The 13,279-nt window shown below is 34.0% G+C and overlaps 1 protein-coding gene across 4 annotated transcripts; it reads right to left on the bottom strand.

Moving 5' to 3' along the window:
• Window positions 1-11,202: 11,202 nt before the first annotated feature.
• LOC125808943 (uncharacterized) lies at window positions 11,203-12,957 on the bottom strand. 4 transcript variants are annotated; one of them, XM_049488620.1, is made up of 4 exons: window positions 12,944-12,957; window positions 11,862-12,646; window positions 11,600-11,772; window positions 11,203-11,490 (listed from the first exon to the last, which is right to left on the bottom strand). In XM_049488620.1, the coding sequence occupies exons 1-4, from the start codon at window positions 12,945-12,947 to the stop codon at window positions 11,370-11,372; spliced, it is 1,083 nt and encodes a 360-aa protein (XP_049344577.1). In that variant the 5' UTR covers window positions 12,948-12,957; the 3' UTR covers window positions 11,203-11,369. The 4 variants fall into 4 exon arrangements, with proteins under 4 accessions (XP_049344577.1, XP_049344579.1, XP_049344578.1 ...); XM_049488622.1 differs by lacking the exon at window positions 12,944-12,957 and adding an exon at window positions 12,791-12,806; XM_049488621.1 differs by lacking the exon at window positions 12,944-12,957 and adding an exon at window positions 12,719-12,732.
• Window positions 12,958-13,279: the final 322 nt, after the last annotated feature.

Here is a 13,279-nt window from a genome sequence, read left to right as displayed (position 1 = left end):
CCACTTTGAACCCAAAAGTTTATTTCTTGGAGGAAGATCAACCAACTCTCAAGTATGGTTGCTCAAGATTGAATCTATCTTACTATTGACAACCTCTTTCCAAAAAGGATGAGTCCACAGAAGACATATCTTTTTCGACTATATGGACTCATTTTCAAGAAAAAATGTTACAAAATCAAACCCGGAAGAAGTATTTGTCCATTGACATTTACTATGCATCTGAATCTTTTTATTAAGTACATTCTCCTTTGGTTCTTTCCAAGGTCGTTTAGACCCTTCACTTGACTATCCAACGGTTCGGACTTATGAACCATAAATCGACATGCTTTACCATTTGTAGCATATCCAATGAACATACAATCCAAAGTCTTAGGTCCTATTTTGACCCGTTTGGGAATAGTTCCCTCATTTCCATTTCTTATATGAAATAGACTGTATTGGAAATTGTTTGATCACTATATTTCAAGAGTTATTGCTTGTATAAACTTTAAGGGATGACAAACAATTCTCTATTAGGATACAACAAAGTCTGAACAAACACAACTTTTTGTTGCTCCCTTTCTTAACAAACAAAAGTTTTTAAAAAAAAATTCCATTTACTAACAACAAAACTTTTTGTTTCTCTCTTTCTGAACAGACAAACTTTTTGTTCTCTTTTGCTATAATGATAGCACCCCCCACAAATTTTGTGGTAAACCTGAACTTATAAATAGGACATTCAACATTTCCTTCAAAGTTCAGTTTTTTCCTATCAACAATTTCATTAGATTGAGGTGAGAATGTGCAGTATGATTCCATTTTCCAAATATATTTCTGCAAAAGAAGATTCATATTCTCCACATCTACCACTTCTAATCATGACAATCTTTTATCCAACTGATTTTCAACTTCAGTTTTATATTGCCTATATGTTTCTATTGCTTCATCCTTACCATTCAGCAAATAAACATAACAATATCTAGTGCAATTTGCAATAAAATTTATGAAACACGTTTTCCCATCACGAGATGTTGTTGACTTCATATCACAAATGTTAGTGTAAATCAATTCTAATGTATTAAACTTCCTTTCAACAACACATACTTGACATTTTAATTTATTGCACTAGAAATTAGGCAAAACTTCTCAGTTGATCAGTTTTTGGAAGGTTTTGTAATTGACATGTCCCAAGCATTTATGTCACAAAAAATTTGATTCAAGCAAGTAAGAACAAACAAAAATACTAAGTTTGAAAAGACCTTCTGTGAGGTAACCTTTTTCCACAAATATTTTGTTCTTTACTTTTTATAACTTTCTCAAATACAGACATTGTTTTAGAGTCAACACCTTGCCATATGTCCTTTTCAGAAGGACCTTTCCATAACATTCAATTTGTTATAGAATTACCCATGATCATAGTCTCATCGGTCCAATAAGGACAATATGACCCAAATTACAACACAAATATAACAGATCACTTTTTACCAATGTTCATATCTATACAAAAAAAATATATTTTAATAGACATATCTTTTCATGAAAAATCACAATATTTTAAGTGAAACTTTTCCATCAAAGAATACAATTCTTTTGAACGAGTAATATAGTTTTGTGGTTTTATACTAGTCATATCATATACTAGTCAAGAGAGACTCAACGTCCACAATATCAAATATACTCCAAGAATTTTGTGGGTCTAATATAATACAAGAATGTCATTAAATTTCATATCTTGTACTTTCAAATTTAAATTAGATAGTAAGTCTAATTTTGTCTTTATCACAAGTAAAGAACCCCCCACATTTTAAATATGTTCTGTAACTTATTTCGCTAATTAAAGGATTAATTGCTAACTATTTAACAACTCAACAAATTTATATGATCTTGAGTATCATCTCTAACAAATGATCCTAAAATAACGAAATCATAAACCTAATTAATTTTGTTATTAAACTCTTCATCGGCTTGAATCATTAATGGCGAGATACATGTATCCAACAATTTTTAAAGTTGAGATACACGATTTATTAATTTGAATTAACATTTTCATCTTCTTCATCAACTTGAATCATTAATGACGAGATACAAGTATCCAAGCCGAGATACATGATTTATTAATTTGGATTAACCTCTTCATCTTCTTCATCAACTTGAATCATTAATGACGAGATATATGTATCCATCAATTTTTAAAAGCGTGATACACGATTTATTAATTTGAATTAACCTTTAACAAGAATCATCTGATTTTGTGAACAGACAACCATTAAAATAGTTGAGAAACAACAAAAACAAATAATGTAAAAACTTGTGCATGGTTTCATCAGCGTCCAACGACTCGTCGGAGTAAGGAGGAAGTATTTAATGTAAATTGAATTGAAACAAGTAATTGGAAGAATTGCAGAGAAGAAGAAATGCCTAAAAAGTAGAGAACAAAGAAGAAGTATAGAAAATTCTTGTTTAGAAGGGTGATTGCCTCTTTGCCTTCTAAAATATTATACCAAAGTTATAATCACACTCTAAGCAAGCATATAGTGCACAACATTACATTCATAATGCGGTTATATGAAGCCGCAAAGTTTTGCCATTCCCGAAGTTCTTTTCCGGATTGAGGGTGGAATCCGGTAAGGGGTGGGGGTGGGGGTGGGGGGAGAGATATTGTTGGTGAAGGAGGCTAAAGGAGGTTGAATTGTTAAAGCACCTTTACGTAAGGAATTTAAATTTTAAGATAATTATTCAATATCATATTTAAGGGATTTGTGTATCTGATTTAATTTTTTAAAATATATGGTATAATTATTAAAAAGTGGTATTATGAGTAATATTTTTAAACTATAGGTAAATATTTATATATAATAGTTAAGTATGTCTAATTATGTAGTTTATACTTTTAAAAAAAGTGGGCTGGCCCGGCACAACCCTTAGCCCACGTATTTGTGGGTTTGCCCGTTTTCTTGCCCACAAAATATGGGTCAGCCCGATTTGACCCGTCAAATTTTAAAACATGTATGTGTTAGTTTAGATGAAGTGAGTCAGCCCATATTGATAGCTCTAATAATTTGTGTAGAACTCATTCTACATATTGTTATATAGGCAAAATGACCTAGAAGACCCTTGTACTTGGTTCTATCTGTAAGTTGGGCCCTTATACTTAAGACTTTGTCAACTGAACCTTTAAATGGAAACACAATATTTTAAACCCCTTTCTCATCCTATAAAAGACATAATTTGCATATTTTGAAATTTTTTAACATTATTTTCTTCATTTTCAGTACAAAATTTATGTTAAATTGATGAAATTCTTACCTATTTGACTTGAATTTCACACTATTGGTTCATAAATACAAACCCAACAAATCTACATTACAATTTTGAATTTATTTCATAAATTCACAAAACTCATTTGTGATTCTTGAAGCTTCATCAAGTCTATCAATGAACTTTTTCATTTTTCAATACCCATTATCATAAAAAAAAAAATACGCACGAAATCTCAGTGAAAATGTAGCAAAACGGAAAGGATTGTGGTGTTGATTTGTAGCAAACGAAATTAATTTTGAAAAAGTATTTGGAGGTGGGGTAGTGTGAAGGGCATTAAGAAAAGAGGGGGAATGATGAGTGGGTCTAAAGAAGAAGGAAACGAGTGGAATGGGAAGAAACAAATTTGGTTTGGGTTGAGTGAGTTGGGGACGGGGGGTGGCAGCACTGGCGGGCTGGCTTGCATGAAGATGGCTTCCTCTTCTTCCCCTTTTTGGGCGTTTTTCTTCTTCTATTTTTTTTTTAAAAAAAATTAATGTTTTTTCATATAAAATATTTTACTTACTTGCTTTAAAATGTGTGGAATCATGCATCATTTCAAGTCAGTAATATTAATGTTGCATGTGTTCGGTCAATGGTTAGAGGTGTTTAAAATATTATGGTTTGGTGAATTTTAAGGATTCAGTCGGCAAAGACGTAAGTATAAGGGTCCAACTTACAAACGAAGCCAAGTACAAGGGTCTTTCGGATCATTCCACCTATTATATATGACCTATTATACTAATATATAACAAAAATAAATGTATATAAAATTTTAAGGTATGGAGATTTTCTTAATCTCATAGGTGAATAAAAACCAGATAATAATGGAAAAATGTATACAAATTTGTTAGGTGAATAGGGATGAATGTAAACTAATACAAAATTATAAACACTCATAAAAATACTAATTTATTAGATGAATACAGTCCAATTAATGTATAACAGAAATCTCATACATTTGGGGACTAATCATATCTTATTCCGGAAGTTTTCTCAATAACAAAAATCTCGGATATTTCATTATCCTCATATACATTCCTTGGTTGTCTAATATATTGCAAATGATACATTATTTAATGGGAGGGATGTATCTGAGAGGGGATATGAATGTATTCGAGAGGCGATAGATGTATCCGAGAGGAGATGGATGTATCTGAGAGGGGATAGAGATGTATCTAAGAGACAATTTTTGTAATTTTTTAAAATGGTAAGGAATTTAAGAGATTATGATATTTTAAGTCATGTATTTATGTATTTTTTCCTTAAAAATAAGAGATTAACTAGTATCCACTAACAGTGGACAATAAAATTACAATGTCAGTTTATTTTTAGAAATATTATTAAGTATTTTCACATATTATTAATATTTAAATAAAAATAACAAAAAGAGTATTAAAAAATAACTTGGACTCTAAATTAATCATATGTAGTTTGCTTAGAATTCTTACTTGGCTTAAACTAATCTAAAAGAGTATTATTAGATTAACTAGTCTAGATTCTGAGGGAGAAAAGACAATGAGAAAAAAGTTATTATTTGGAGAGGCGATTTGGATTAGGTTTTCGAGTAAAATCTTTTGGGTAATGATTCTTAATTCTAAATCTTCAATTACCCATTATTATTTATGAATTATGTGTTCAAATCAAGCTTTTGAAATGAGAAATTTGGAAATTTTCTTTAAGAGCCCAAAAAGTTACTAAAATGAAGTTTGTGAACCGATTTCAAGTCTTTTTTCAAAATGATTTTCCCTAATGAGTTCCTAAAGTCTTGAGCAATGTTTTCAAGTGTTAAATTTCGGATTCAAACCTTATTTTTAGAATTGAATTTTGTGTTGATTGACCCACCTTTCAGGGAATGGTTGTCGGCGTTGTTGTTTCAGGAAAGTAATTGTAAATACTTGCTTATTTATAGATTGTGTAGCTTCTGAAGTGATTCAGAAGGGGAAGACTCAACTATTGAAGTGGATGTTGATTGATATTTAAGACAAATGACTTCCTAAACCTTGTATTCTAGTTTGAATTTGTATGCTTCCTTTGTGTTAGGAGTAATGGGAATGAGGTGAAGGGTTTAAATTGTCCAATTACAATAACTAAATGAGTAAAAAGGGGTTGAAATGAAAAAAGGCTATGTGTTGAACATGATGATGTGAATTGCCTTATTGTAACCCTTGTTGATGAATTGATGAAGTACTTGATAACATGAATGTGGACTTGAATTGTATGATTTGTTGTCTCTTCCATGTGGTATGATATAGCATGTATGCATTGATTATGGACATCGTGATGAGACATGAGATGAGTGTTATTATGCCGAGGTCTTTGCCAACGAGTGTTATTATGATGAGGTCTTTGCCGGCAAGTGTTATTATACTAAGCTTTTTGCCGGCAAGTGTTATTATGCTAAGGTCTTTGCCGGTGAGTGTTATTATGCCGAAGTCTTTGCCGGCGAGTGTTATGATGCCGATGATTTTGCCGGTTAGTGTTATAAGTCGATGAAAAATGGTTTCGGCTTGTGATGATCATTGTGACTTGATACACTTGATGTTTATGCGTGATTACTTGTGAATTGTAATTGATGTGCTTGTTATGTATAACTGAACTACTTGTCATTGATATTGACTTATTTGATTTTTTGATTGTTGATTTATGAAGATTGAACTGTGAATATTGGGTCTGTGAGCCGTGTATTGTAGAATTGCTAGGTTGGGATGATTTCTGTGCAGGTTGTAGTTTGAGGAGGTTCGGTTGGAGTGTAAAGGGTATTCAATTTCTATCTAGTTGCTTTGTTTAATAGGTTGCTTGCTGGATACCGTGTTGTTGATACTCATCCTTGCTTCTACACTTGTGTAGGTTTCGAGCCCAACCGTGTGATCTCTCTCTCCTTCCATTGTTCTCGAGGCTCGTCAGGATTTGAGGAGGTAGCAGTTTGTCATTCGATGGGCCCTTTTTTTTCCTTTTCTTACGCTTTGTTCTACTTAAGAAACAAAGATTGAGACTTGTATTTATTTCTTAATTCTGCACTTATGTATTTAGTGGCTTGTACACATGACAACCAGATTTGAGGGGTTTTAATAGAAGACTATGTTTTTCACTTTATCTTATTCTTGTTTTTACTATTTTCCGCGTTACTTTCGCGTTTGTTGGGTTGAGGCTGACTTGTCTTGGTGGGAAAGGACATGTGCCATCACATCCATTTTTGGGTCGTGACATAAAATTTATAATAACATCATTACTTTTTAAAATTTATTATTCTCACCAACATAAAATTTCTTATAAGTGTTAAAGTAGGAATTGATTTGGTGAATATAAATAAGAACGGAGGGAGTAATATTTTTTTGTTTTTTCATAATAAAAAAAAAAACTTCTCTTTCGGCAACATATGAAAATGTTTAAAGCAATTTAATATATAAAAAAAAGGACAAAATTGGTGATGTATGTTTGATAATCACTACTTCCAATATGTTTGATTTTAGCACGAAATTAATGCGCTGAAAATGTGTAATTGCACACAAATGAAACAAAGCATGAACCATTATGATATTGACACACAAGTGTACTGTGTTACTTAATTATTTGTGAGAATATCAAAGGATTGATGAAATATTTATGGTCTATGAGCATGAAAATATAGTTGTGAATGATATTGACCAACAAATTACTCAAAGTAACAATTAGAGAAACTTTATACATGTCAACAGAACCATCGGGATGATGATTTATATGAAATAACCACTTACAGTCCACATAATACATAAAAGTGCCGTTTAACTTGACTTCAACTAACATCTATGCCCTCCAACTTTGAGTGTGCACAAGTAAACACTTAAACTTGTATATAATTGAAAAACATACATATATACGTCCTACGTGACATCCTACATGACAATTTGCAGTCCTACATGGTGTCCTACATGTATTATGTCACGTAGGATGTGTGTCTACTTGTTCAACTTTATACAAGTTTAAGTGTCTACTTGTGCACATCCAAAATTGACATATGCCAGCTAAGGCCAAGTTAAATGGCACCTTTATGCTATGCCAGAGTGATGACAAAGTCAGCAGGACACAAGAAGTATACTAAGATTTGATAAGTCAAAAGGAGTTCAAGAAGAGGGCTGGAGCCTACCCTCTACATACAAACAAGTTCAAATACAATTTGACCTAAGCAATATACAAGATGGAGATATAACTCCTGAGTCAGGCTCAAAGATGAAAAGTGTTTTTCCTCATTCTTATTCAAAAAATTTCCCTCCTTTTTCTTCATTCTTCGAAGTGGATGTAATTTGCATAGGCAAGTTGATAGCTGTTGTGAAGAAAGAATTGGACTTTTTAAACTCCGCAAGATTGGCTATGAGATCAGCAGTTATTTTCCCTTCTTTGAAGATATGACTAAATTGAATATGACCCTCTGCTTTCATGGCTTGAATACTCTTGATCTCGTCTTTTAAAATCCACGAGGTAGATATGTTGCCATTGATCATATGAATAGTAGCAGAGAATCAGATTTCTGAAACCATTATCCAAGCACCACTTCAATTCAATCTTTATGGCTTGAATCTCTGTGTAGTTGTTAGAGCATTCCCCAAGGTAAGATGTGAAAGCCATGATCATATGCCCATTTTGGTCTCTCAAAATTCCTCCTTCCCCAACACTTGTTGGATTCCCTTTGCAATAACCATCAACACTAAGTTTATTTTCCCGATATCAGGACATTTCCAACTCACTGGAATGACAGATAATTGAGATTTTTGATTCTTTCCACAACACGAAAGATATTGGGAAAAAGTTTAGGGTGGTAAATTGAGCTGCAAGAGTCCTCTGCATCAGCATGATGATTTGATCTATCACTCTGTTAGTAGTAAACCTGATGCCATCATATTTACAAGAGCACCTGAATTTCCGGATTTCCCAAGTAATAAAACTAGGGTGACATTGAAGAATGATTTCATGTACTTGATTTTGAGGCTTGATGAGCCACCAGGTCATGAATTTAGCTCTAATATTTAGGGAATTTTTTACAAGGAATCTCCACACTCTCTTGGACATTTCTCCCTCATTAAAAAGGTGATCATTGATTTCAATAGAACCATTATTACAACAACAGAATCTAGAAGGTTCATGGACCTTAAACCTGGTGAGATCAACATCAGTGGCCAGCTTATCCTTCAGAAGTCTCAAGACATGAAATGAGATCTTAAAGGCCATCTTGCTATGACAGATCTTGGTGTGAGTAAGAGCAGTGATTCTATGAGTACTCAGAGCATTCCAGGCAGGTTTGGTAGAAAAAGAACTTGATGGATCAGCTGTCGAGATAGGGTGATCCTCATTCTCAGAGGAAATGTTGATGGTTTGGATGTAGGTAGCTAGATTAGGAGGGAGCAAATCATTTATGCACGATGAAACCGGAGACAAGAATCTTTTTATATCTGCTAGCTAAGGCACCTTTGTTGTTCCAATTATCCCACCAAAAGGACACATCCTCGTTTTGCTATTGAAGTATGAGATTGTAACTGTAGTCTCTTCATATTGCATAAAATTTCAGATTATTACATTTAACTATAATTGTCAAAGTGTCTTTCACAAGTATCTGTGAAGGTTGATTCAACTGGATGGTATCCTTTATTAGAAGCAATACAGATGCAATTGAAGCTTGTAGTCAAATCCATTCAGTGCTTCAGTCGGAGTTTAGAACACCTTGAAGTATTTGCAGACTCCTTTATTTCATGCACAAACGCAAGTTTTCGAGTCATACTTGTACATATATGAGATCTCTAAAGTACAATCAGTATTATGAGTTAGAAATCAACATTGACATCAAATTGTAAGGCATACACATGTAATTGGTATGACTGTCCAATATTGGAAAGGTAGAATTGTATATGATGACTTGGGCATGTGTTGTATTGGCTGGTTTATTAGAGCAACTGCCACTGTGCCTTCACTATGTGCTATTTGCTATGGTAAAAGGTAAGCTGGAGGAAAGCATGTCAGAACTTGAAGATAGTAGAACGTTGCTAGTTACTATGAAGATGCAGAGATTTTGCATCTTGGGTGACAGGTGAAAGTTTCAAGTGCAGTGAATCGAAGACTCGTTCTGAGGAATAATCTGCTTTGCCCAATGATGTGTGGGAAGCTATGCAAGAGCTGGAACCTGCTGCAGAAGATTCTGTTGGAGAGACTTTAAAAACTTAGTTATGCTTCTATAGTTACCACCTCCACCCTATTTGCAATTTATGACAACAACAACAACAACATACCCGGTGTGATCCCACAAGTGGGGTCTAGGGTGGGTGGAATGTATACAGACCTTACCCCTACCTTGTGTGAGGTAGAGAGGCTGTCTCGGCTCATGAGTCATGAAAAGCATTTTAAAAACAGGCTTCACAAATACAAGAGTAAAAGCTTTGACATGATTTTGTCTCTTTATCTATGAGTAAATAAATTTCTTTTTCTTAAAGTGAATGAATTTCAAATCTTTTGATGACTTTGATCCACATCAGTAATTTATCTAATACGAAACTCCCAAGCGTCTGGGTGAAACATAGATACTCTGTAACAGCAACATACTAGTATAGACACAGATTCAACATGCACTTAACATTCTCCTACAGTTATCAATATATTGACTGTCCAACTTGCTAAATCAACATCCTTATGGAGAAAGTTTGGCACTTGACAGTAGATCAAAGAGAACATGTCAAATTTTACATGAAGAGTCAAAGTTCTAGACTCACCTACCAGTAGGAGAGTACTCAATGAAAATGCATATGAATGACGGATGACCTGTAGTAGTAATGGAATTTTCCAAGGTCATCGTCTTGTTTCCACCTTTAGTCCTTGCTAGTTTCTAACTTTAGCTAATATTTCTTTGATGCATTGAATCCTAGACTAATTGAAGTGTTCTTCTACCTTGCTCTCAAGATTTTTCTTGGACATTTTAAGTGACAACATGAATTTTCCTCCCTCCCCAAATTCCTCTACCCCCCCCCCCCACCACCAAACCCCAAAAGAAAGAAGAAAAGTCCACAGTTTTGAACAGAAAATGAGTAGCAAGGCGGGCCCATTATCCACCAAGTTCCGAACGATGCACCACTAGCCCTCAAGGATTTTTCGGTTATCAAAAAAAAAGTTGCTCTTATCTTAGTGTTTCCCTTCTGTACTGGTTGATACTCAATAGATTGTTCATTATATCTTCATGCTGTCTTGCTTTCTAGTACAATCACACTTTGTAAGGTCCATGTATGATATATCTCTGGTCACATGAATATCGACGATCATGTATGATTATAGGTGTGTTACTTGCTATCAGTGGATATTAGAAATTGGAACCATTTTGAAATGTTTCCTGATGCAATTAGTTGCCTAGAGTAATAGTTGTAATTGCAGGTCCGTGAATTATTGACATAATCTCATATTTCAGACATTTACTTTGATATCTCAGCCACTGTATAAGTAACATGCTTTCTCTTTCCCTGTTCTTAGGCATCAACAGCACAGTTAGTTGGAAACTAAGTCTACATTGAGCAAAGAAGGTCAATCAGCAATAGTGCTTCAACTTCCAATTGCCTTACTTATATCTTTTTATCCTAGCCTTAAAAGATTATAAGTTGGTCTATGTTCTTGCTTGCTTAGTTCATTGATTGAAACAATTACAATTACAATTACCCTTGGATAACTTGAAAATGGTTCACTTACTGCCTGTTTTGCCGTTCATGGGTTACTCGGACAATCACAACAGTAGGAAGAGAAGTCGCGTGCATCAGTTTTATTACTACCTAAGATGCTAATTATAGGTTCTTCCTAATTGCTTGTGAAGCTTCCACCATCTTTGTTCCGAATATTTGAATGAATGATGTACTTTCAAGTCAAGCAGTTATAGAGGTAGTGTCTATGGTATGCACCATTGTTTACACTGGCAATTCATTGTTATTTAAGGGTTAGTCATTCAATCATAGAAGTATGAGAAAAAGAGAAGTCCTGTGCATCAGTTTTATTACTAACTATATGCTAAATTACAGGTTCTTCCTAATTGCTTGCTACACTTCTACTAACTCTGCTGCAAATATTTCAACAAAAGATAATGTACTTTCAAGTCAAACAGTTATAGAAGCCGTGGCTACAGTATGCACCATTGGTTGCGTTTGCGTTTCATCATTCTCATCTTCCTCATCTTCTATCTCCCAGAGGAAATTAGCATAAGCAGCATGTATGTGACTGTTAACACATCAAAAAAGATAAATCAGTCAGTTTTGTAAAGTGAATAACAAGCTGTTCTTGAATTTTGATAAGACAGTGTATTCTTGCTGGTGGGTGAGAAGCAAACCTGTCACTAGAGGCTGCTTGGACTGCTCTTTCGAAATAGCTCGTGGCTCTATCTGTATCACGGTGAAGCTCCCATATAAGCTTAGCATATTGTGAAAGAACTTCACCATCACTTGGATCTGCTAAAATAGCTCTTGAGTAGTATTCCTCTGCCCCTTTAAGATCTTTCTTTGTCTGCTCCAACATGAAAGAAAAGCAAAATTAGCTATTGTCAATGACTGTGAATAAGCAAAACAAGAGAAGGGACAAAAGACAAGACTCACTTTGTATAAAAAGTTGGCATAATTCCTCAAGAATAAGGAATTGCCAGGATTCTCTTCTATCATGTTTTTGTAATGCTCTTCTATATGTAGTCCCTGGCTGTCACCACCATCCCTATCGAACGCTACTGGGCGATAAATACCACCTCCTCCACCTCCTATGCCACAACCACCATCATCAGAGCAACCAATATCAGCAACCCCAAGTCCTCTTGCTAGGAACATCTCTTCTCTGCCTTCAACTATTTCTATCTTCGAATTTCGACTCACATAACTCATTTCCCCTTTTACAGCATTCATTCCCAAACTGTACTGTCCACTGATGCAATCAAAGTCATCTCTCTCATCACTGTCATCGTCGTCTGAATGAAGCTCCCTTGAATTGTGAATGGAGAAAGATGGAATGGTTTCCAAGAATGATTTTGGGGGTTTACGTGAAAACGTCTTGGTTGGTTTAGAGAGGGTAAATTCATCAACTACTTCATCAGTTGAAACTTTTACTAATCCTTCCAAGTTCCCTTCAGATTGAGCTCTTCTAAAACCATGAGATGGGAATTTGTTGCCATTGCTGATCTCAGAAAATGAAGGAGAGATTGGAGAGTTAGAAGGGTATAAACTTCTATTGAAATTCTGATATCCACCATGGCTACATGAGAGTTTGCTATAACTATGGTGAATGGAATTGGGTGTGTGATTTGGGGTTAAATCAGACTGATGATGATGGTGATGACTGTTGGGACTCTCTGAGTGTAAAGATCCAAGAAGTGGTGTTGAAGAACTCCTTAGCAACATTTTCTTGATTCAAGAGACAACAAGATTCAAACTTTCTGACATGATAACAAGGTTAAAAAGATTTAGCAGCATTTTCTTGATTCAAAAGACAAAAAGATTCAAACTTTATGATATTATAACAAAGTTAAAAAGATTCAGTAGCATTTTCTTGATTTTTCTTGATTCAAGATACAAAATAATTCAATCTTTCTGATATTATATCAAAGTTAAAAGATTTAGCAACATTTTCTTGATTCAAGAGACAAAGAGATTCAATCTTTATGATATTATAACAAAGTTAAAAATATTTAGCAGCATTTTCTTGATTCAAAAACAAAAAGATTCAATCTTTCTGATATTATAACAAAGTTAAAAAAAAAATTGGCAGCATTTTCTTGAATTTCTTGATTCAAGAGACAAAAAGATTCAATCTTCATGATGTTATAACAAAGTAAAAAAAAAATAGCAGCATTTTCTTGATTCAAGAGACAAAAAGATTCCATCTTTCTGATATTATAACAAAGTTAAAAAGATTTAGGCATAAACTAACAAAACTCAAAAGGAAAAGAACCAAGCACAAGAAGAAGAAAGAGAAATGTACCTCAAACACAAAAGTTCTTGAAAACCTTATGGACAAATTGAGAAATAGT

The sequence above is a fragment of the Solanum verrucosum genome, unplaced genomic scaffold (genome assembly GCF_900185275.1).
Source record: "Solanum verrucosum unplaced genomic scaffold, falcon-dt-bn FXZP01000435.1, whole genome shotgun sequence".
Classification (NCBI taxonomy): domain Eukaryota; kingdom Viridiplantae; phylum Streptophyta; class Magnoliopsida; order Solanales; family Solanaceae; genus Solanum; species Solanum verrucosum.
The sequence above is the reverse complement of the archived record's forward strand: the minus strand, read 5'-3'. Positions and strand labels throughout refer to the sequence as shown.